Source organism: Hemiscyllium ocellatum, chromosome 4, assembly GCF_020745735.1.
Source record: "Hemiscyllium ocellatum isolate sHemOce1 chromosome 4, sHemOce1.pat.X.cur, whole genome shotgun sequence".
Taxonomy (NCBI): domain Eukaryota; kingdom Metazoa; phylum Chordata; class Chondrichthyes; order Orectolobiformes; family Hemiscylliidae; genus Hemiscyllium; species Hemiscyllium ocellatum.
Window position 1 is genome coordinate 136,233,087 of NC_083404.1, and position 25,882 is coordinate 136,258,968.

General features: G+C 46.8%; 1 protein-coding gene across 1 annotated transcript in view; it reads right to left on the reverse strand.

Moving 5' to 3' along the window:
- LOC132815113 (desmoglein-2-like) overlaps window positions 1–25,882 on the reverse strand; it is a 148,799-nt gene that overhangs the window by 93,776 nt on the left and 29,141 nt on the right. The window contains exons 2-5 of the mRNA XM_060823887.1: window positions 14,975–15,080; window positions 13,076–13,281; window positions 11,687–11,821; window positions 4,764–4,925 (exon numbers count right to left, since the gene is read on the reverse strand). Of these exons, the coding sequence (XP_060679870.1) occupies window positions 4,764–4,925; window positions 11,687–11,821; window positions 13,076–13,281; window positions 14,975–15,080 (609 nt within the window). The remainder of the gene's footprint in view (window positions 1–4,763; window positions 4,926–11,686; window positions 11,822–13,075; window positions 13,282–14,974; window positions 15,081–25,882) is intronic.

Consider the following 25,882-nt stretch of genomic DNA (forward strand, 5'->3'; position numbering starts at 1 on the left):
TGTCTCTGACACTGGGATCTGTACAGACATACATGTCCCTGACACTGGGATCTGTACACACACACACACATGTCCCTGACACAGGGATCTGTATACACATACATGTCCCTGACACAGGGATCTGTATACACACACACACACACACACACGTCCCTGACACAGGGATCTGTACACACACACACATGTCCCTGACACAGGGATCTGTACACACACACACACACACACACACACACGTCCCTGACACAGGGATCTGTACACACACACACACACACACGTCCCTGACACAGGGATCTGTATACACATACATGTCCCTGACACAGGGATCTGTACACACACACACACACACGTCCCTGACACAGGGATCTGTACACACACACACACATGTCCCTGACACAGGGATCTGTACACACACACACACACACGTCCCTGACACAGGGATCTGTATACACATACATGTCCTTGACACAGGGATCTGTATACACATACATGTCCCTGACACAGGGATCTGTATACACACACACACACACACACACACGTCCCTGACACAGGGATCTGTACACACACACATGTCCCTGACACAGGGATCTGTGTTCATATACATGTCCCTGACACTGGGATCTGTACAGACATACATGTCCCTGACACTGGGATCTGTACACACACACACACACATGTCCCTGACACAGGGATCTGTATACACATACATGTCCCTGACACAGGGATCTGTACACACACACACACACACACACACACACGTCCCTGACACAGGGATCTGTACACACACACACACACATGTCCCTGACACAGGGATCTGTACACACACACACACACACACACACGTCCCTGACACAGGGATCTGTATACACATACATGTCCTTGACACAGGGATCTGTATACACATACATGTCCCTGACACAGGGATCTGTATACACACACACACACACACACGTCCCTGACACAGGGATCTGTACACACACACATGTCCCTGACACAGGGATCTGTGTTCATATACATGTCCCTGACACTGGGATCTGTACAGACATACATGTCCCTGACACTGGGATCTGTACACACACACACACACATGTCCCTGACACAGGGATCTGTATACACATACATGTCCCTGACACAGGGATCTGTACACACACACACACACACACACACACACACACACGTCCCTGACACAGGGATCTGTACACACACACACACATGTCCCTAACACAGGGATCTGTACACACACACACACACACACACGTCCCTGACACAGGGATCTGTATACACATACATGTCCCTGACACAGGGATCTGTGTATACACACACACACACACACACGTCCCTGACACAGGGATCTGTATACACATGCATGTCCCTGACACAGGGATCTGTGTACACACACACACGTCCCTGAAACAGGGATCTGTACACACATACATGTCCCTGACACTGGGATCTGTACACACATACATGTCCCTGACACTGGGATCTGTACACACACACACACATGTCCCTGACACAGGGATCTGTGTACACACACACATGTCCCTGACACAGGGATCTGTGTTCATATACATGTCCCTGACACTGGGACCTGTACAGACATACATGTCCCTGACACAGGGATCTGTGTATACACACACACACACACGTCCCTGACACAGGGATTTGTGTACACACACATGTCCCTGACACAGGGATCTGTACACACATACATGTCCCTGACACTGGGATCTGTACACACATACACGTCCCTGACACAGGGGTCTGTACACACACACACACACACACATATACATGTCCCTGACACAGGGATCTGTACAGACATACATGTCCCCGACACAGGGATCTGTACACACATACATGTCCCTGACACAGGGATCTGTACACACATACATGTCCCTGACACAGGGATCTGTACACACACACACACACACACACACACACACACACAGACATACATGTCCCTGACACAGGGATCTGTACAGACATGCATGTCCCTGACACAGGGATCTGTACACACACACACGTCACCGACACAGGGATCTGTACACACACACGTCAGTGACACTGGGATCTGTACAGACATACATGTCCCTGACACCGGGATCTGTATACACATACATGTCACCGATATGGGATCTATATGCACATACATGTCTATGACACTGGGATATGTATACACATCCATGTCCCTGACACTGGAATCTGCATACACATATGTATCACTGATACTGGGATTTGTGATAGGGTTAGTATGAGGTCTTTTTGGTGTTTCATTCATTAAGTGTGCTTGTTATTGGCTACCCCAGCATTTATTGCCCATTTCTAATTGCCCAGAGGGCAGTTAAGAGTCAACCACATTGCTGTAGGACTGAGTCACATGTGGCCAGACCAGGTAGGGTTGGCAGAATTCCTTCCCTAATTGCCTAAGAACTGTGGGTGGCACAGTGGTTAGCACTGCTGCCTCACAGTGTCAGAGACCCGGGTTCAATTCCCGACTCAGGCGACTGACTGTGTGGAGTTTGCACATTCTCCCCGTGTCTGCGTGGGTTTCCTCCCACAGTCCAAAGATGTTTGGGTCAGGTGAATTGGCCATGCTAAATTGCCTGTAGTTTTTAGGGGAATGGGTTAGTTGCGCTTCGGTGGGTCGGTGTGGACTTGTTGGGCCGAAGGGCCTGTTTCCACACTGTAAGTAATCTAATCTAAACTGGATCTAACTCCTTCTTGAAAACATTCAATGTTTTGGCCTCAACTGTATTCTGTGGCAGAGAATTCCACAGGCTCCCCACTCTCTGGGTGAAGACATTTCTCCTCATATCAGCCTGTATCCTTAGACTGTGACCCCCTGGTTTTGGACTCCTGTGTTTACCCTGTCTAGTCCAGTTCGAATTTTATAGGTTTCTATGAGACCTCTCCCCTAATTCTTCTAAACTCCAGTGTCTGCAAACAAACTACTCTTCTTAGTCAGAACACATGAAAGAATGCAGCAAGGAATGCCTCTCCTTTCTCAGGGAGATTAGGAAATTCAGCATGTCCAGAAGGACTCTTACAAACTTTTATAGATGTACCATAGAAAGCATTCTATCTGATGCATCACAGCTTGGTATGGCAACCAGTTTGCCCAGGACCATAAGAAACTACAGAGAATTGTGAACACAGCCCAGTCCATCACACAAACCAGCCGTCCATCCACTGACTCCATCTATACTTCCCACTGCCTCAGGAAAGCAGCCAACATCATCACAGACCCCTTCCAACCCAGTTATAATCTCTACCAACACTTCCAACAGGCAGAAGAATCAAAAGCTTAAACACAGGTCCCAACAGGTTCAAGAACAGTTTCTTCCTGCTGTTACTATTCTGCTGAATGGAGCTCTCAAATTCCAAATCTAATGTGATGCAATGTTTTGTGCACCTTCTCTGCAGTGTAACATTGTATTTCTGGCTCTGTTCTATCACCCCGTGATCTTTGTGTGGTATGATCAGCCTGTATTCCACACAAACAAAACGGCACAGTGACACAGTGGTTAGCACTGCTGTCTCACAGCGCCTGAGACCCGGGTTCAATTCCCAACTCAGGCGACTGACTGTGTGGAGTTTGCACATTCTCCCCGTGTCTGCGTGGGTTTCCTCCGGGTGCTCCGGTTTCCTCCCACAGTCCAAAGATGTGCGGGTCAGGTGAATTGGCCATGCTAAATTGCCCGTAATGTTAGGTAAGGGGTAAATGTAGGGGCATGGGTGGGTTTCGCTTCGGTGGGTCGGTGTGGACTTGTTGGGCCGAAGGGCCTGTTTCCACACTGTAAGTAATCTAATCTAATTTTCACTGTACCCAGGTACATGTAACAGCAATAAATCAATTCAAATCATTACTGGGAATGTGTGAGAATGGGAAGTTCTGGATTAGAGTGGTGCTGGAAAAGCACAGCAGTTCAGACAGCACCCAAGGAGCAGGAAAATCGACATTTCGGGCAAAAATTTCCCCGATTCCTGATGAAGGGCTTTTGCCCGAAATGTCGATTTTCCTGCTCCTCAGATGCTGCCTGACCTGCTGTACTTTTCCAGCACCACTCTAATCCAGAATCTGGTTTCCAGCATCCGCAGTCATTGTTTTTACCTTGAGAATGGGAAGTATAAAACAACATTGACTATTTAATCCAATTAATCATTAGGAATTGTAAATGTACAAGGAACAACAGGTGGCATGGTGGCTCAGTGGTTAGCACTGCTACCTCAGTGCCAGGGACCTGGGTTTGATTCCAATCTCAGGTGATGGTCTGTGTGGAGTTTGCACTTTCTTCCTCTATCTGCACGGGTTTCTGCTGTGTGCTCTGGTTTCCTCCCACAGCCCAAAGATGTGTAGGTTAAGTGGATTGCCCATGAGAAATGCAGAGATAGGATAGGGGTCTGGGTGGGATGCTTCTCAATGAATTGGGGTGGCCTTGATGGGCTGAATAATCTTCTTTCCACACTGTGGAGGTGTTGGACTGGAGTGGACAAAGTTAAAAGTCACACAATACCAGGTTATAGACCTAGCTACCTGACCAAGGAGCAGTGCTCTGAAAGCTTGTACTTCCAAATAAACCTGTTGGACTATAACTTGGTGTTGTGTGATTTTTAACTGTTTCCACACTGTAATGATTGTAAATTGACTAGAATTTAATTTTCATGCACAGACGTATCTCTCCCTATTCACAGCATCTGAAAGATTTGGAACCTTAGAGTTTTTGAAAGTTTTCTTCCAATATGGAGAATCAGTTGTAACTTACTGTGAACATTGGATTTACTTCACGGTCCACCTCTTTTGTAATATTTAATTCACCGGTTCGATGATCGATTACAAACAGATTAATAGGTGGCTCGGTGGCCCCTTTGCCAGTGATGCGGTAGGTTACGGTAACACCAGGTATATCCTCAGCATCCGATCGAATCTAAATGGTGTGGGTGGGGAAAGAAAGGGGATATTTAACATATAACCGAGATATATCAAAACATGCCTCATGCATCCAGGCTAGATGCAAGTGTATTACTCCAACATCCACACAGGATAATTCTCTCTGCAAAGATCAATCCATCAATACTAGGAATTAACTGAGATAGCGTTCTTTGAGGAAACTTTTAAATGGAACTCTGTCTCCGAATATAATTAGCGAAGACTTTGCTCTTGGCTCTCTTTTCATCACCACACACAGTAATATTCTTGTGCTATCTGAATGCAACACAAGGAGGGTATGTTGAGTTTGTTTATTTGAGAATCAATGGCAGATTTATTTACAACCAAAGTAACACAGAGGCAGTAATCCCCAAACACAGCCTTTTTCTAGAGTGTAACAGTGCGGAATACCTGTGCTTTCTGGTCATCTGATCGTACGCTGATACTTGGCTCACTTGCATGTTTGTTTTCTTAATGGGACATTATTCTTAATGTAGCACATGCAATGCTTTGTGAGTGAATTTAAACTCAACAGTTACATACAACACAAGGACTGGGAGCAGGAGTAAGACCATCTGGCACATCGAGCCTGCTCTGTCATTCAATAAAATCATGGCTGATCTTTTCATGGACTCAACTCCACTCACCCACTCTCTCACTGTGACCCTTAATTCCTTCATTGTTCAAAAAATATCTACCTTAGCTTTAAAAACATTTACTGAAGTAATGTCAACGACTTCACTGGGCAGTGAGTTCCATAGATTCACATCCCTCTGGGTGAAGAAGTTCCTTATCAAATCAGTTCCAAATCCTCTCACTATAATCTTGTGGCCATGCCCTCTTATCCTAGTTTCACTTGCCAGTGGAAACATCCTCTCTACTTCTCTATCTTGTCTATTTCCTTTAAATTTTGTATGTTTCTGTTAGATTCCCCCCATCATTCTTCTGAATTCCAATGGATATAATCCCAGTCTACTCAGTCTCTCCTCATAAGCCAACCCCCCTCAACTCCGGAATCAACCTGGTGAACCCTGCTTGGCTACTCTCTCTCATTCCTGATGAAGGGCTTATGCTCGAAACGTCGAATTCTCTATTCCTGAGATGCTGCCTGGCCTGCTGCGCTTTGACCAGCAACACATTTGCAGCTGTGATCTCCAGCATCTGCAGACCTCATTTTTTACTCGAAGATTTTAACCTACTGCGAATCCTCTTACAAGGATGCCTTCCTTGAAGAAGCTCTCTTCCTCCCTCTACAAGGATTTCAGTGAGTCCCTCTCTCACTGCACCCCCCAGGTCATCTCCTCTGCACAGAAACTCTTCAACCCCTCTGCACCCCCTCCAGTGCCAGTCCATCCTTTCTCAAGTAAGGAGACCAAAACTGCACACAGTACTCCAGGTGTGGCCTTACCAGCACCCTATACAGCTGCAGCATAACCTCCCTGCTTTTAAATTCAATCCCTTTAGCAATGAAGGCCAAAGTTCCATTTGTGTTCCAATTCCCTGTTGTACCTGCAGACTAACCTTGTGTGCTTCATGCACAAGGACACCCAGGTTCCTCTACGCAGCAGCATGCTGCAACTTTTTCCTGTTCAAGTCTTTTTTACAGTAACTCCTACCAAAATGGATGACTTCACATTTATTAACATTGTATTCCATCTATCAGACCTTGGCCCACTCACTTAATGTATCTATGTCCCTCTGCAAAGTTTCACAGTCCTCTGCACATTCCGCTCTGCTTAGTGTCACCTGCAAACTTTTAGACACTACACACGGTCCCCAACTCCAAATCATCTCTTAAAGTTGTACCTGAGGTGGAGTTCCACATTCTCAAAATTTGCTGGGTTTTTATTCAGTCATTCATGGGTATCACTGGCTGGGCCCAGCATTTATTGCCCGTCCCTATTGCCCATTGAGAAGGTGGGGGTGAACTGCCTTCTTGACCCGCTGCAGTCCGTGTGCTGTAGGTAGACCCACGATGCCCTTAGGGAGGGAATTCCAGGATTCTGACTCATGGACACTGAAGGAATGGCAATTGATTTCCAAGTCAGGATGGTGAATGACTTGGAGGGGAACTTGCTCCCATGTATCTGCTGCCTTTATCCTTTTAGATGGCAGAGGTTGTAGATTTGGTGGTTACTGTCTAAGTTGCCTTGGCGTGGTGTTGTAGTGTGTGTCTTGTAGATGGTACAAAAAAGACGATTAAAAAGGTTTCTTCTGAATTCCTTGTAGTTATTATTGACTGCCTCATGTTGAAGGCCTCTGGGTTTTGAATATCCATATCAGTGCTGACCTATTGTACAATTTTACGAATTTTAAAGACTTCTATCAAGGCACCCATTGACCTAGCCATTGCTAAGGGCCTAATCTATTGCGAGAATGAAGGAATTGATACAGGAAGACAGTCTGGATCTGGGAGACTATCCTGACATGCTTAAGGATCCAAGTGTGGAGGGGAAGATTGGAAATTAGTCCATTTGCTGGAGATATTCTTTTGAAGAGTGGACAAATGGTGGTACTGTTGAATGGGAGATGCACAATGTGCGAAGACAGATAATGGTATCACCCAGTGTTAAAGTCAAGGCAGGAGGTCGATTTGAGAAAGTGTTAAATACCAGTAGATAAGGCGAGGCCAAGGAAATGACCATGCGACAGTGAACGAGGCCAATCAGCCCATCATATTAGTGCCAGCTCTTGGAAAATAAAACTTGATTCGTTTCTCCCCTGCGCAAACTTGCTCTTTTCAAATTTTGGTCCAATTCCCTTTTGGAAGATGCCACCAGGAGGGGTAGTGTGTGGACAAACATATGAAGCAGGAGCAGCCATTTAACAAGATCTGTAGTTGCCTGAGTTCCTCCACATTCCCATCTATATCCCAAAAACCATTCTCCCTTTCTTTTCAGAAATCTATCCCACTCCCAATTAAAAAATAACTTGAAGACTTCCCCCCTGCCCCACCTCCTTCGGAGGGCTGGAGTTCTAAAGGACTCTCAACTCTCTGAGAGAAAGGTTTTCTTTTGGTTTAGCTTAACTGATTTTTAAGTAGTGACCCTTAGTTCCCAATCACCACACCACTCTGCATTAAAACATCGATGTACAAATTGAATGCAGCGCAATGTGACATGTCGACAATGAGAGTTCGGTGATAGCATGTTCCTGCTAATGTGGAGGAGAAGGGTGTGAGGAGTAGGGAATACTGGATAACTGGAAATATTGAGGCGCTGGTCAAGAAGATGAAGGAGACATATGTCAGATATAAGAGTGTGGATACTAAAATATTAGTTTAGTATTTCTCCCATCATATAGACCTCGTTGACCTTTAAGAGGCCCTATTCTCTCCATAGTTACTCTTTTGCCTATAATGTACTTGTAGAATCTCTTTGGAGTCTCCTTAACCTTACAGCTGTCTCACCTCCCCTTTTCTGTCCTATTGATTTCCCTCTTAAGTGTACTCCTACACCCCTTAGACTCCTCGAGAGAGTCACTTGATCCCGGCTGTCTATACCTGACATGTAGGAGAAACCGAGGACTGTAGATGCTGGAGATCAGAGCCCAAGAGGGTAGTGCTGAAAAAGCGCAGCAGGGCAGGCAGCACCCGAGGAGCAGCAGAATCGACATTGAGCATACACTCTTCATCAGGAATGTTGAAACGTCAATTCTTTTGCTCCTCAGATGCTGCCTGACCTGCTATGGTTTTCCAGCACCACACTCTCGATAACTAGGGCAGAAGAATCTGTTGCAGTCTTCTGGAACTCTGTGAAATTCATGACCATATGATGTCATGTTCAACACTTATATGCAAATCTACAATACCCTGGAAGCATTGTCAGAACATGCAATAAGGCTAGGAGTGGTCACATTCTCCTTCAAACATTATCAAACAAAAACCCTGCGGTCTCTCTGATCCTCGAACTGCACCAGCTCATTTACACAGACTGTACTCATCAATCTTCGCACGGAGGTGCAGCATCAGTGACCTAACTGGATGGCAGAGAAGGCTTGAGGGGCTGAATGGCCTGCTCCTTTTTTCTATGTTCCTCCAAACATATGTCAAAAAGAACAGATCCTTATGGGGCCACCACGTGTCTACTTCCCTTCAGATTGAAAAATAACTATCCCCTGTTCCTCTCAGCCTTCTGTCAAACAGCCAGAAAACTCTTTGTTGGGGGAGGGGTGGGTCATGTGAGTGAGACAAGGGAAAGTCAGAGGAAGTGACCGATGTTGTTTTAGGTGGGACTACTTTCCTGTGTTATTGAGGTCTGGCCAACAGTGACAACATAATATTTAACAATCGCCACAAGCAGTCAATGATGTGATCCAGAGCCTTGAGCCCGCCTGGCAGCATCCTTTTCTCTGTTTTGTCTTTTGTTCTTTCTTTCTTCATCTTCGATGCCAGTGCGGTGTCGCAGAGTGGTGGCTGCAGTGTCATTGGAGTGGATCACGACTTCTGGTAGTGACAGGCCCAGAGCCTAGACCCTTGGCAGTGGCAGTGCCCAGAGCAGCGATTCCAGTCAGCAGTAGACCCTTGGCAGTGGCAGTGCCCGTGCCGAAAACAATGATTCCAGTCAGCAGTAGGCCCAGAGCCTGGACTCTTGGATGTAGCAGTGCCCAGAGCAGCGATTCTAGTCAGCCGTAGGCCCAAAACCTAGATTTTTGGCAGTGGCAGTGCCCAGAGTGGTGATTCCAGTCAGCAGTAGGCCCAGACTCTTGGTACTGGTGGCACCCGGAGCAGGGACTATAGAAGTCACAGACTCCCTATATGTAGAAACAGGCCATTTGACCCAACAAGTCCACACCAACCCTCTGACAAGCATCCCACCCAATCCCTGTCTTTCCCATTGCCAAGCCACCTAACCTGCCCATCTTTGGGCTGTTGGAGGAAACCAGAGCACCCTGTGGAAACCCACTCAGCATCGGGCAGAACGTGCAAACTCCACACAAATAGACACCCGAGGGTGGAATCAAACCCGGGTCCCAGGCACTGTGAAGCAGCAGTGCTAACCACTGAGCCTGACTCCTTGGTATTATTGTGGCTGTACCCAGAGTGAGGACTCCTTGAGGCCTGGAAAATCTTGCAGAGAGCTTGCAGAAGCCCCTGGAACCCTGCTTGAGACCCAATTTGAACAGAGGATGAACCCCATTCAAGTAATTTATTTTTATCATTTTTGTAAAACAAAATGGCACCAGACTGTGGCAGCATAACACTTTTCACTGTATCCTCCTGGATACATGTGACAATGAAACCATTCAACCAGAGTCCTTGGTCAGGCGATGGTGGCAGTGACACTACAGCATCCAGGGGCTGCATGGATGATCTGGAGACTGGAGTTAAAATCCTACCTGAGAAGCAGACTGTGACATTTGAACACAAGTAGATTATTAAAGAGGAAGGATTGGTATGTAAAAAGGCCAGGCTCTGAGTCCAACTGAGTTGCAGAGAGCTGTAGGGTTAGGACAGCCCAAATGGCCTCCTTTCTCTGCTGTAACCATTCAATGCTGCCATTTTATTCTAGAAGTCAGCTAAATCAATCATGGTTAAAAAGCTGGCACTCATAAAACATCAATTGTATAACAAACCCACGTGGTTTACTTTGCAAAAGGTATTCTGCCACATATACGTGTCTGGCCTAGACATGAGACTCACAGTACTGTCACTGCCCATATCAAGGAGCCCTTGCAGGAGTCAATGGGAATGGGGAAAAGACTCTCCGCTGGTTGGAGTCGTACCTGGCTCACAGGAAGATGGTTGTGGTTGTTGGGGGGGGTCAGTCATCCCAGCTCCAGGACATCTCTGTAGGAGTTTCTCAAGATAGTGTCCTAGGCCCAACCATCTTCAGCTGCTTCATCAATGACCTTCCCTCCATCACAAGGTAAGAAGTGGGGAATGTTCGCCAATGATTGGTCAGCACCATTCGTGACTCTCCAGGCACTGAAGCAATCCATGTCCAAACGCAGAAAGATACAGACAATATGGCGGTTTGGCTGATGACTGGCAAATAACACTCACGCCCCACAAATGCCCGGCAATGATCATATCCAATAAGACACAACCTAGCCATCGCTACCTGAATGGCTTTACTATCACTGAATCCTCTACCATCAACATCCTGGGGGTTACCATTGACCAGAAACTGGAGAGAATGGTCGTATAATCACTGTGGCTACAAGAGCAGGACAAAGATTAGGAACATTCCAGCGAGTAACTTCCTTCCTGCCTCCACTTCCAAGGCACGAATGTGATGGAGTATTCCCCACTTACCTGGGTGGGGGCAGCTCCAACAACACTCAAAAGCTTGATACCATCCAGGACAAAGCAACCCACTTGATCGACACCACATCCACAAGCATCCACTCCCTCCACCACCCACACTCAGAAGCAACAGTGTGTATATCTACAAGATGCACTGCAGAAATTCAAGAAATATCCTCAGACAGCACCTTCCAAACCCATGACCACTTCCATCTAGAAGGACAAGGGCAGCAGATACATGGAAACACCACCCTTTGCAAGTTTCTCTACAAGCCACTCACTATCTTGACTTGGAAATTTAGCGCCGTTCCTTCAGTGTCAGTTGGTCAGAATCATGGAATTCTCTCCCTCAGGGCATTGTGGGTCTACCTACAGCACATGGACTGCAGCGGTTCAAGAAGGCAGCTCACCCCCACCTTCCCAAGGGGCAATGAGGCACGGGGGATTAATGCCAATTTAGCCCGTGATGCCCACATCCCATGAGTGAGTAGAAAACTATCAGGTTTGCTTACAGTAGCAATCGGGTTGTGCTGTGTCGGAGGCTGATGCTCACGAACATCAAGTGGTGGAATGACCCATTCCCTCTTCTGCCGTCTGGAACTCCTTTTCGCTGGAAACCGGATAACTTTAAGGCTCCTCTCGGCCAGCTGTAAAAACAAATTAGAAACAACTTCACATCAAGCTCGTAAAAAAAGGTACAAACCATCTGGACAATCGGACACCGATTCAATCGTTGCATTTTTTTTAATGCCAAAAAGGTCATTTCACTTTGCCAGCCTGACTGAAACAGGCAAAGAGACCTGGGAGCTGTATTATCTCTCCAGGTCTGCCAATGGGCCCACGGGAGTAGGCATATGTCATTCCACCTAACTCAGTAAACTTGGTACGCTCTGCTTAGATTCCCATTGTCTTTAGAGCACCAAACCCACCCCCCAATCTGGTCCCCCAGTCTCAGCCCTTACCCTACTTTAGTCCCCACATCATGTCTCATTAACTCCCATCTCACAGAACCACAGCAAAGACACGGCACAGTAAGAGGCCATTCAGTCCATTGTGAATATGCTTCAGTCTCACTCTCAGCAAACCCATGACCTCCCTTCACCATCCGTCTCTACTATGTTCCCTGCCTCACTCTGGCCACGTGTCCTTTTGGGAACCCCCTACCTTCCTTGTTGGCGATCTTTGTTTCGCACTCTCTCCCCGCCGCCCCCAGCCATCCAGAACCTAACCCCAGTCAAACTCACCTCTTCATCCCACCAGTGAGATCCCGCTTTCACTCTGGCACCTTCCTTTCCCAACCAGCCCACCATGGAACCACTGCCCAAACCTCCTCCTATGAAATCCCTTTCCATTGCACATGCCCTCACAATCCATTTTCTCCACGGTGGCTCAGTGGTTAGCACTGCTGCCTCATGGCGCCTGGGACCTGGGTTCGATTCCAGCCTCGGGCGACTGTCTGTGTGGAGTTTGCTCATTCTCTCAGCGTCTGCGTGGGTTCCCTCTAGGTGTTCCAATTTCCTCCCACTCTCCAATGATGTTTGTAGGTTAGGTGAATTGGCCATGCTAAATTGGCCATGCTAAATTGCCCATAGTTTTCAGTGATGTGTTAGTGAGGGGAATGGGTTTGAGCGGGATACGCGTTGGAGAGTCGGTGTGGACTTATTGGGCCGAAGGGCCTGTTTCCACACTGTAGGGATTATATTCTAATCCTTGATTTCCAATTCCAGTGAACATCCCTTCTGACTGTAGTACAGATACTCGCTTAACAACCAGCCTCACTCTCTGGTGGGAAGTGGAATAAAATATTCCAGTAAGGACCATCTGATAGTCCCACAGCATGCTCGCCTCTCCCATATTTCTTGACCAACGGCAGCCTCCCTCTTGAGTGTCTGGATACTCACCTCGGTCTTCTTCCAAGGGCTGAGCTGAATATCCACACTCCAAGTTTCACAAGTTTCTGAATCTTCTGCCAACACGCGGAACTCATCTTCCGAATCAATGGTTAGGGTCCGAGACGCACATACAACCCCGGCACCATCCACATCAAACCTGCTGTCGCTGGTCCTAAACTGGACATGACTTCCCAAGGCACAGTCGCGGAATTGCACTGGGATTTAGGGGAAGAAAAGACCTGGAATTAGACTCCTGAAGGTGAAAGACAACTTATTGCAGATGCTGGAAATCCAAAGGAGGAGCTGAAAATGATGGCAATACTCAGCAGGTCAGGTAGCATCTGCGGGGAGAGAGAGCGCGCGCATTGGGAGAGAATAGAGAGTGGAGGGAGAGTGTGAATAGACAGTGAGGAGAGGGGCAGGAGGAGGGGGGAGAGAGAGACAGAGAGAGAGAGAGAATGATGGAGAAAGGGAGTGGCAGAGAGAGAGAGAGAGAGACACAGAGATTCTCCAGCATTTTCTGTATTTGTTACACATTTCCAACCATCTGCAATATTTTGCCTTTATTGTTGTGGGTCTGGAGTCACATGTAGGCCAGACCAGATAAAGATTTCCTTCTCAATAGGATCAAATGAACCAGAAACATGTTTCTCTTTTACAAAATTGACATTTTGTAAGTTGGTAAGCTTTTTTGAAAATTGAAAATGTTATTAAATACAAATTTATCACTTGTCAGGACACAGTTGCAAGAATGCAAAATCTCAACTGGAACAGCAACTTATACTGAATGAGTAAAGCATTCTCTGGTTATTAAGTGGACACTGCTTTGTATAGGTATAGGATGTGCAAGGGACATTTAACTGCCAAAGTTTTCTTTGAATTCAGACCAAGGATACTGATCTCCCTAAACAAACCTTCAAACAACTTTAAGGGTAGACAAAAAATTGGAGGTGTAGTGGTGAGTGAAGAAGGTTACCTCAGATTACAACGGGATCTTGATCAGATGGGCCAATGGATTGAGAAGTGGCAGATGGAGTTTAATTCAGATAAATGCGAGGTGCTGCATTTTGGGAAAACAAATCTTAGCAGGACTTATACACTTAATGGTAAGGTCCTAGGGAATGTTGCTGAACAAAGAGACCTTGGAGTGCAGGTTCATAGCTCCTTGAAAGTAGAGTCGCAGGTAGATAGGATAGTAAATAAAGCATTTGGTATGCTTTCCTTTATTGGTCAGAGTATTGAGTACAGGAGTTGGGAGGTCATGTTGCAGTTGTACAGGATATTGGTTAGGCCACTGTTGGAATATTCAGGTGTCCTTCCAATCAGAAAGATGTTGCGAAACTTGAAAGGGTTCAGAAAATATTTACGAGGATGCTGCCAGGGTTGGAGGGTTTGAGCAAAAGGGAGAGGCTGGCCAGGCTGGGGCTGTTTTCCCTGGAGCGTCGGAGGCTGAGGGGTGACCTTATAGAGGTTTATAAAATCATGAGGGACATGGTTAGGACAAACAGACAAAGTCTCTTCCCTGGGGTTGGGGAGTCCAGAACTAGAGGCTATAGGTTTAGGGTGAGAGGGGAAAGATATAAAAGAGGCCCAAAGGGCAACATTTTCATGCAGAGGGTAATATGTGTATGGAATGAGCTGCCAGAGGAAGTGGTGGAGGCTGGTACGATTGCAACATTTAAAAGGCATCTGGGATGGGTATATGAATAGAAAGGGTTTGGAGGGATATGGGCCGGGTGCTGGCAGGTGGGACTAGATTGGGTTGGGATATCTGGTCAGCATGGACGGGTTGGACCGAAGGATCTGTTTCCATGCTGTACATCTCCATGACCCTATACTGTTGCTGCCACTCAGAGGGAGGGAATAGTAACATGAATTGAAAATCAAATAAATTTGGCTGGTACTCACCTGTAAGTACAACATCCCCTTCAGAAACATATGGATCAATCTGTGCTTTAATTTTATGTTTGGAAAATCCTCTTTTGCAAAAACATTGTCCAACCTCACAATAATTCTAGAAAAAACAAGTACATTTTTAAAAACATAGAGTCACAGAGCCATAGAGATGTACAGCATGGAAACAGACCCTTCGGTCCAACCCGACCATGCCGACCAGATATCCCAACCCAATCTAGTCCCACCTGCCAACACCCGGCCCATATCCCTCCAAACCCTTCCTATTCATATACCCATCCAAATGCCTCTTAAATGTGGCAATTGTACCAGCCTCCACCACATTCCATACACGTGCCACCTTTTGTGTGAAAAAGTTGCCCCTTAGGTCTCTTTTATATCATTCCCCTCTCACCCTAAACCTATGCCCTCTAGTTCTGGACTCCCCAACCCCAGGGAAAAGACATGGCCTATTTATCCTATCCATGCCCCTCATAATTTTGTAAACCTCTATATGGTCACCCCTCAGCCTCCGACGCTCCAGGGAAAACAGCCCCAGCCTGTTCAGCCTCTCCCTGTAGCTCAGATCTTCCAACCCTGGCAACATCCTTGTAAATCTTTTCTGAACCCTTTCAAGTTTCACAACATCTTTCCGATAGGAAGGAGACCAGAATTGCATGCAATATTCCAACAGTGGCCTAACCAATGTCCTGTACAGCCACAACATGACCTCCCAACCCCGTTACTCAATACTCTGACCGATAAATGAAAGCATACCAAACGCCTTCTTCATTATTCTGTCTACCTGCGACTCCACTTTCAAGGAGCTATGAACCTGCACTCCAAGGTCTCTTTGTTCAGCAACACTCCCTAGGACCTTACCATTAAGTGTGTAAGTCCTGCTAAGATTTGCTTTGCCAGAATGCAGCACCTCGCATTTATCTGAATTAAACTCCATCTGCCACTTCTCAGCCCATTGGCTCATTTGGTCAAGATCCTGTTGTAATCTGAGGTCACCCTCTTCGCTGTCCACTACACCTCCAATTTTGGTGTCATCTGCAAACTTACTAACTGTACCTCTTATGCTCACATCCAAATCATTTATGTAAATGACAAAAAGTAGAGGGCCCAGCACCAATCCTTGTGGCACTCCACTGGTCACAGGCCTCCAGTCTGAAAAACAACCCTCCAACATCACCCTCTGTCTTCTACCTTTGAGCCAGTTCTGTATCCAAATGGCTCGTTCTCCCTGTATTCCATGAGATCTACCGACTCAACACAGACATCGACTATAAACCGACTGACTCCCACAGCTATCTGGACTACACCTCCTCCCACCCTGCCCCCTGTAAAAACTCCATCCCATATTCCCAATTCCTTCGTCTCCGCCGCATCTGCTCCCAGGAAGACCAGTTCCAACACCGCACAGCCCAGATGGCCTCCTTCTTTAAGGACCGCAGATTCCCCCCAAACGTGGTCGACGATGCCCTCCACCGCATCTCCTCCACTTCCCGCTCCTCCGCCCTTGAGCCCCGCCCCTCCAACCGCCACCAAGACAGAACCCCACTGGTTCTCACCTACCACCCCACCAACCTCCATATACAGCGTATCATCCTCCGTCATTTCCGCCACCTCCAAACGGACCCCACCACCAGGGATATATTTCCCTCCCCTCCCCTATCAGCGTTCCGCAAAGACCACTCCCTTCGAGACTCCCTCATCAGGTCCACACCCCCCACCAACCCAACCTCCACTCCCGGCACCTTCCCCTGCAACCGCAGGAAATGTAAAACTTGCGCCCACACCTCCTCCCTCACATCCCTACAAGGCCCCAAGGGATCCTTCCATATCCGCCACAAGTTCACCTGTACCTCCACACACATCATCTATTGCATCCGCTGCACCCGATGTGGCCTCCTCTATATTGGGGAGACGGGCCGCTTACTTGCGGAACGCTTCAGAGAACACCTCAGGGACGCCTGGACCAACCAACCCAACCACCCCGTGGCTCAACACTTTAACTCTCCCTCCCACTCCACCGAGGACATGCAGGTCCTTGGACTCCTCCACCGGCAAAACATAACAACACGACGGTTGGAGGAAGAACGCCTCATCTTCCGCCTGGGAATCCTCCAACCACAAGGGATGAACTCGGATTTCTCCGGTTTCCTCATTTCCCCTCCCCCCACCTTGTCTCAGTCGGTTCCCTCAACTCAGCACCGCCCTCCTAACCTGCAATCTTCTTCCTAACCTCTCCGCCCCCACCCCACTCCGGCCTATCACCCTCACCTTGACCCCCTTCCACCTATCACATCTCCATCGCCCCTCCCCCAAGTCCCTCCTCCCTACCTTTTATCTTAACCTGCCTGCCACCCTCTCCTCATTCCTGATGAAGGGCTTATGCCTGAAACGTCAAATTTCCTGTTCCTTGGATGCTGCCTGACCTGCTGTGCTTTAACCAGCAACGCATTTTCAACTTTCTTCCATGAGATCTAACCTTGCTAATCAGTCTCCCATGGGGAACCTTGTCGAACGCCTTACTGAAGTCCATATAGATCACATTTACTGCTCTGCCCTCATCAATCCTCTTTGTTACTTCATCAAAAAACTCAATCAAGTTTGTGAGACATGATTTCCCATGCACAAAGCCATGTTGACTATCCTGAATCAGTCCTTGCCTTTCCAAATACACGTACATCCTGTTCCTCACGATTCCCTCCAACAACTTGCCCACCACCGAGGTCACGCTCACTGGTCTAAAGTTCCCTGGCTTGTCCTTACCACCCTTCTTAAACAGTGGCACCACGTTTGCCAACCTCCAGTCTTCTGGCATCTCACCTGTGATTATTGATGATACAAATATCTCAGCAAGAGGCCCAGCAATCACTTCTCTAGCCTCCCACAGAGTTCTCGGGTACACCTGATCAGGCCATGGGGATTTATCCACCTTTAACCTTTTCAAGACATCCAGCACTTCCTCCTCTGTAATCTGGACATTTTGCAAGATGTTACCATCTATTTCCCTACAGTCTATATCTTCCATATCATTTTCCACAGTAAATGCTGATGCAAAATATTCATTTAGTATCTCCCTCATTTTCTGTGGCTCCACACAAAAGCCGCCTTGCTGATCTTTGAGGGGCCCTATTCTCTGGGTAAAAAGTGAGGTCTGCAGATGCTGGAGATCAGAGCTGAAAATGTGTTGCTGGTTAAAGCACAGCAGATTAGGCAGCATCCAAGGAACGGGAAATTCGACGTTTCGGGCCAGAGCCCTTCATCGGGAATGAAGGGCTCTGGCCCGAAACGTCGAATTTCCTGTTCTTTGGATGCTGCCTAACCTGCTGTGCTTTAACCAGCAACACATTTTCAGCGGACCCTATTCTCTCCCTAGTTACCCTTTTGTCCTTAATATCTTTTTAAAACCACTTTGGATTCTCCTTAATTGTTTTTGCCAAAGCTATCTCATGTCCCTGTTTTGCCCTCCTGATTTCCCTCTTAATTTATACTCTTCTAAGGATTCACTCCATCTATCCTGTCGGTACCTGACATATGCTTCCTTCTTTTTCTTAACCAAACCCTCAATTTCTTTAGTCATCCAGCATTCCCTATAGTTACCAGCCTTCCCTTTCACCCTGACAGGAATATACTTTCTCTGGATTCTTGTTATCTCATTTCTGAAGGCTTCCCATTTTCCAGCCGTCCCTTTACCTGCGAACATCTGCCTCCAATCAGCTTTTGTAAGTTCTTGCCTAATACCGTCAAAATTGGCCTTTCTCCAATTTAGAACTTCAACTTTTAGATCTGGTCTATCTTTTTCCATCACTATTTTAAAACGAATAGAATTATGGTCACTGCCCCAAAATGCTCCCCCACTGACACCTCAGTCACCTGCCCTGCCTTATTTCCCAAGAGTAGGTAAAGTTTTGCACCTTCTCTAGTAGGTACATCCACATACTGAATCAGAAAGTTGTCTTGTACATACTTAAGAAATTCCTCTCCATCTAAACCTTTAACACTATGGCAGTCCCAGTTGATGTTTGGAAAGTTAAAATCCCCTACCATAACCACCCTATTATTCTTACAGATAGCTGAGGTCTCCTTACAAGTTTGTTTCTCAATTTCCCTCTGACTATTGGGGGGTCAACAATACAATCCCAATAAGGTGATCATCCCTTTCTTATTTCTCAGTTCCGCCCAAATAACTTCCCTGGATGTATTTCCGGGAATATCCTCCCTCAGCACAACTGCAATGTTATCCCTTATCAAAAATGCCACTCCCCCTCCTCTTTTGCCTCCCTTTCTATCCTTCCTGTAGCATTTGTATCCTGGAACATTCAGCTGCCAGTCCTGCCCATCCCTGGACCATGTTTCCATAATTGCTATGATATCCCAGTCCCGTGTTCCTAACCATGCCCTGAGTTCATCTGCCTTCCCTGTTAGGCCCCTTGCATTGAAATAAATGCAGTTTAATTTATTAGTCCTACCTTGTCCCTGCCTGCCCTGTCTGTTTGACTCACGTCTGTTCTCAGCTGTACCCATCTCAGATCGATCTCTTTCCTCACTATCTCCCTGGGTCCCACCACCCCCAACCTTACTAGTTTAAATCCTCCCAAGCAGTTCCAGCAAACCTCCCTGCCAGTATATTAGTCCCCTTCCAATTTAGGTGCAATCCGTCCTTCTTGTACAGGTCACTTCTACCCCAAAAGAGATTGCAATGATCCAAAAATGTGAATCCTTCTCCCATACACCAGCTCCTCAGCCATGCATTCATCTGCTCTATCCTCCTATTCCTGCCCTCACTAGCTCATAGCACTAGGAGTAATCCAGATATTACTACCCTTGAGGACCTCCTTTATAAAAAAAATTCCACCTAACTCTCTGTAATCTCCCTTCAGAGTCTCAACCTTTTCCCTTCCAATGTCGTTGGTTCCAATGTGGACAATGACCTCCTGCTGACCCCTCTCCCCTGTGAGAACATTCTGCACCCTCTCCGAGTCATCCTTCAACCTGGCACCAGGGAAACAACACACCATTCTGCTTTTTCTCTGCTGGCCACAGAAACGTCTGTCTGTACCTCTGACTACAGAATCCCCTAACACAATTGATCTCTCGGAACCCAACGTACCCCTTGTTGCATTAGAGCCAGCCTCAATACCAGAAACTTGTCTGTTTGTGCTACGTTCCCCTGAGAATCCATCACCCCCTACATTTTCCAAAACAGCATACCTGTTGGAAATGGGTACATGTTTTGCTTTACAAGGTTTTATTAGTAAATAGAACTGTTTAGATCCATCACTCTCTGCTTAATCTTTTGAACATTAGGCTCAACATCTAGTTATAAATAATTTATAAATTAAGAGGTGTTAACATTTAATTCCCTGATGTTTTTATTTACAGACAGCCTGCTCTAAATCCTGCTGTACACTAAATCAAATTTGCAACATATAAATAAACTGAGGCATCAAATTGCACCTTGCCTCTATTATACAGTCACAAAAATATGTTTGTCAATGAAAACACAATTGAGGGTGTGGTGCTGGAAAAGCATAGCAGGGCAGGCAGCATCCAAGGAGCAAGAGAATCGATGTTTCGGGCATAAGCCCTTCACACAGGAATCACAATGTTCAACACCATTAATGACTCCTCAGATACTGAAGCAGTCTATATCCAAATGCAACAAGGTCTGATCAATATTCAGGCTTGGGCTGACAAGTGGCAAGTTAACATCCACGCTACACAAATGTCAGGCTATGACCAAATCTAACAAGAGAGAAGCTACCCATTAGCCCTTGATATTCAATAGCATTACTGTCACTGAATCCCACAAAATCAAATATCCAGAAACTGAACTGAATCCAGCCTGTGGCTACAAATTCAACCCAGAGATTGGGAATTCTGCAACGTATAACTCACTTCATCATCGGAACAACACTGTGGGGACACCTATTTCACATGGACTGCCAGTGTTAAAGAAAGTGGCTCATCATTAGCATCGCAAGGACAATTAGCGAATGCAGCACTGTCAGAGGGTCAGTAATGAGGGAACACAGCATTGTCAGAGGGTCAATAATGAGGCAACACAGGACTGTCATAAGGTCAGTAATGAGGGAACACAGCATTGTCAGAGGGTCAGTAATGAGGGAACACAGCACTGACAGAGGGTCAATAATGAGGGAACACAGCACTGACAGAGGGTCAGTAATGAGGGAACACAGCACTGACAGAGGGTCAATAATGAGGGAACACAGCACTGACAGAGGGTCAGTAATGAGGGAACACAGCACTGACAGAGGGTCAGTAATGAGGGAACACAGCATTGTCAGAGGGTCAGTAATGAAGGAAGACAGGACTGTCAGAGGGTCAGTAATGAGGGAGCAGAGCATTGTCAGAGGGTCAGTAATGAGGGAGCACAGCATTGTCAGAGGGTCAGCGCTGAGGGAGTCCCGCACAGTCGGAGGGTAAGTATTGAGGGAGCAGACACTGTCAGAGGGTCAGTAATGAGGAAAGAGTGCACTATCAGACAGTCAGTGCTGAGAGAGTTTCGCACTGTGGAGTGTCAGTACTGAGGGAACACTGCACTGTCAGAGGGTCAGTGATATGGGAATGCCACACTTTTGGAGGGTCAGTGACGGGGGAGTGCTGCACTGTCGGAGGGTCAGTGCTGAGGGAGCAGACACTGTCGGAGGGTCAGTGCTGAGGGAGCAGACACTGGCGGAGGGTCAGTGCTGAGGGAGCAGACACTGGTGGAGGGTCAGTGCTGAGGGAGCAGACACTGGCGGAGGGTCAGTGCTGAGGGAGCAGACACTGGCAGAGGGTCAGTGCTGAGGGTGCAGAGACTGGCGGAGGGTCAGTGCTGAGGGAGCAGACACTGGCGGAGGGTCAGTGCTGAGGGAGCAGACACTGGCGGAGGGTCAGTGCTGAGGGAGCAGACACTGGCGGAGGGTCAGTGCTGAGGGAGCAGACACTGGCGGAGGGTCAGTGCTGAGGGTGCAGAGACTGGCGGAGGGTCAGTGCTGAGGGTGCAGAGACTGGCGGAGGGTCAGTGCTGAGGGAGTAGACACTGGCGGAGGGTCAGTGCTGAGGGTGCAGACACTGGCGGAGGGTCAGTGCTGAGGGAGCAGACACTGGTGGAGGGTCATTGCTGAGGGTGCAGACACTGGCGGAGGGTCAGTGCTGAGGGAGCAGACACTGGCGGAGGGTCAGTGCTGAGGGCGTACAGAACTGTTGTATTGATGAAATCTGAACAGCAACTATACTTTAAAAATATTTAATTTTTTGTAAATTGCTTCATAACTTTCTGATGGTAAACTGAGATAGAAAAATGGCGTAATCAATAGGCTTTCAACGGTTTAAAGAAGGTAAAAGGAAAATGTCTATTTAGAGCAAAATTACTTAGGAATCTTTGGGGTGAAAGACAGCAATGTCCCCTGGACCTGAGGGGATGCATTCTTGGTTATTAAAGGAAGTTTAGGGTGTATTTAAGGTCAGCATTAGGGTAGGTTGCAAAGGAAAATAAAATGTATTCCAGTTAAATCAGTAACTGAAAGCAAAAGTGTAAAGAAGGATTGGATTCAGTGAGAGAGGGGAACAAAAAGGTTCTGGAAAAGTCTGAGAAGATTGGAAAAGTGCCAAATGAACACTGCTCTTTAAAAAAGGAAACAGAAAACAGATCTTTGTCGGCCATTTAGCATTAACATCTGTGATTGGGAAAATGGTAGTGGCTTTGTAAAAGATGTAGACACAACATGTTTGAGCAGAGTCAGCATAGCTTCATGAAGGGGAATTCACACCTGACAAAGTTTCTAGGGAGGGGGAGTTTATAACTGGGAACAAAGAAATAGTTAACGAACTAAGGCGTTCCCGACTCAGGCGACTGACTGTGTGGAGTTTGCACGTTCTCCCCGTGTCTGCGTGGGTTTCCTTCGGGTGCTCCGGTTTCCTCCCACAGTCTAAAGATGTGCGGGTCAGGTGAATTGGCCAAGCTAAATTGCCCGTAGTGTTAGGTAAGGGGTAAATGTAGGGGTCTCGGTGGGTTGCGCTTCGGCGGGTCGGTGTGGACTTGTTGGGCCGAAGGGCCTGTTTCCACACTGTAAGTAATCTAATCCAATCTAAGTTCATCGCTTCTGTCTTCACTAAAGGATAACATGGATAATGTACCAGAAATGACAGGGAACACAGGTTTAGTGATGGAGAGGAACTGAAACAAATCTGTAAGATTAGAGAAATTAATGGGATTAAGGCAGATAAATCACCAGGGGTTCCTAATCTACATCCCAGAGTTCTTAGGGCAGTGGCCTGAGAAATATTGGATGCATGGGCAGTCATCTTCCACAATTGTTTCAACACAAATTGGAGTATAACCCCATTATGTAAAAAGGGAGGCAGTGAATTATAATCTAATGAGTCTGACATCAATGGTGGGGAAGGTACAAGAGTAAATTAGCAAGGATTTTATAGCACAGCACTTGGAAACTGTGGTAGAGTCAGACACAATCATTATGGATTTACAAACAGGAAATCATACTTGGCTAATCTACTGGAATTCTTCGAGGATGTAACTAGTAGCGGACAATGGGGGAGCCAGTAGATATGGTTTATTAGCACTTTCAGAAAGCTTTCAACAGAGACACATCAGAGATTAAAATTTAAGCACATGGGATTGGGGGTAGTGTATTCAGATGGTGAGCCAACAGGAAACAAAGTAGGAATTGAAGGAGAAAGTGAGGACTGCAAATGCTGGAGATCAGAGCTGAAAATGTGTTGCTGGAAAAGTGCAGCAGGTCAGGCAGCATCCAAGGAGCAGGAGAATCGATGTTTCTTCATTCCTGAAGAAGGGCTCATGCCTGAAACGTCGATTCTCCTGCTCCTTGGATGCTGCCTGACCTGCTGCGCTTTTCCAGCAACACATTTTCAGCTAGGACTTGAAGGGCCTTTTTATGAATGGCAGGCAGTGACGAGTGGGGGTGCCGCAGAATATTAGGTACTAGGGCCTCAGCTATCCACAATATACACTAATTATTTAGATGAGGGAACTGAATCTAATATCTTAAAATTTGCAGATGACACAATGCTGGATGGGAGGGTGAGCTGTGAGGGAGATGCAGAGATGTTGCAGTGAGAGTTGGACAGGTTGAGTGAGTGGGCAAGTGCATGGCAGGAGCAGTATAATGTGGATAAACATGAGGTCATCCACTTTGGTAGCCAAAACAGGAAGATAGATGATTATTTGAGTGGCTGTAAATTGCAAGAGTGGGAGGTAGGGTAGGAATGTTCAATGAAACCTGGGTGTCCTTGTGCACCAGCCACTGAAAGCAAGCAGTAAAGGCAAACTCCACCATTTGGATTCAAGTGGAGGAACAAGGATGTCTTGCTGCAATTATACAGGCCTTTTGGGAGGACACACTGTGTCCAGTTCCTCTTCACCTGAGGAAAAATATTCTTGAGAGAATGGAGTTGAAGCTTGCAACATCGATTCATGGGATGACTGGACTGATATACCAGGAGAGAGTAAATCGGTTAGGCTTGCATTCACTGGAGTTGAGACGGGATCGCACCCAAATTGCAACAGGACCAGACAGGTTAGATGCAGGAAGGATATTCCTGATGATGGGGTGGGGAATCCTGAACCAGGGATTGGGGTTTAAAGGACAAGGGGTAAACCTTTTAGGTCAGTAAGGAGAAATGTCTTTCCCCCAGGGAGAGGTGTGTTCATGGAATTCACTGCCACAGAAAATATTTTGAAGAAAGAGTTAGATATTTTTCAAAGTCAGGATGATGCGTGGCTTGGAGGGGAACTTGTAGCTGGTGGTAGTTCCTTGTAACTGCTGCCCTTGTCCTTCTAGATGGAAGTGGATTTGTATGCTGCTGTCTTAGGAGCTTTAGTGAATTTCTGCAGTGCCTCTTGTAGATGGCACACATTGCTGCTACAGAGCGTCGGTGATGGAGGGAGGGGATGTTTATGGATGTGACACCAATCAAATGGGGGCTTGCTTTGTCAGAGTCATACAGCTCGGAAACAGACCAAATTGTCCAGGCCGATCAAGATTGTTGCTGGAACTCCATCAACTCAGACAAGTGGGCAGTATTCCATCACACCCCTGACTTATGTCTTGTAGCTGGAAGTAAGGCGATAATTAGTCACTGCAGGATTCATTGTCTCTGACCTGTTCTTGTAGCCACAGTATTTGTGGCTGGTCCAGTTCAGTCTGTGGTCAATGACAATCCCCAGGACGTTGATAGTTGGGTTCAAACAGAGAATGCAGTGAGGAAATGTAAGGTTACACACTTTGGAAATATAGGAGGAAATATTTTTTAAACGGAGAAAGACAGCAGGAAGCAACAGCACAGAGGCATTTGGGAGTCTTGTGCATGAATTAAAGAGATAGCATCCAGGTTTAGCAGGTAATAGGGAACATTGGCCTTGAATACAATGAGAAGACAGAAGTACAGAGATTTGGTACACAGTACAGATCACAGCTGGAATACTGTACTGTGAATAACTCTGGACCCCTTACTTAAGGAACCATATTGTGACATTGAAGGCATTGTAGAGAAGGTTCACTCAGCTGATCATGGACATGGAGGGACTGTCTAAAGAGGAGAGGTTGAGCAGGTTGGGCCAATACTCGTGGAGGTTCACAAGAATGAGAGCTGACCTTATTGAAACATACAAGACACACAAGGTAGATTGTGAAACCTTCTGGGAGGGTCCATGACCAAGACGGAATAATCACAAAATAGGGCATCACTCATTTGCGATGGAGATCAGAAGGAATGTCTTCTCTCAGAGGGGAGTGAATCGGTGGAATTGTTTACCGCAGAGGGCTGTCAAGGCTGGGTCATTTAGTGCATTAAAAGTTTAGTTAGAAGCAGGTTGTTAATCTGGAAGGGGAATCGTGGGTAATGGGGAAACGGTGGTAAAGT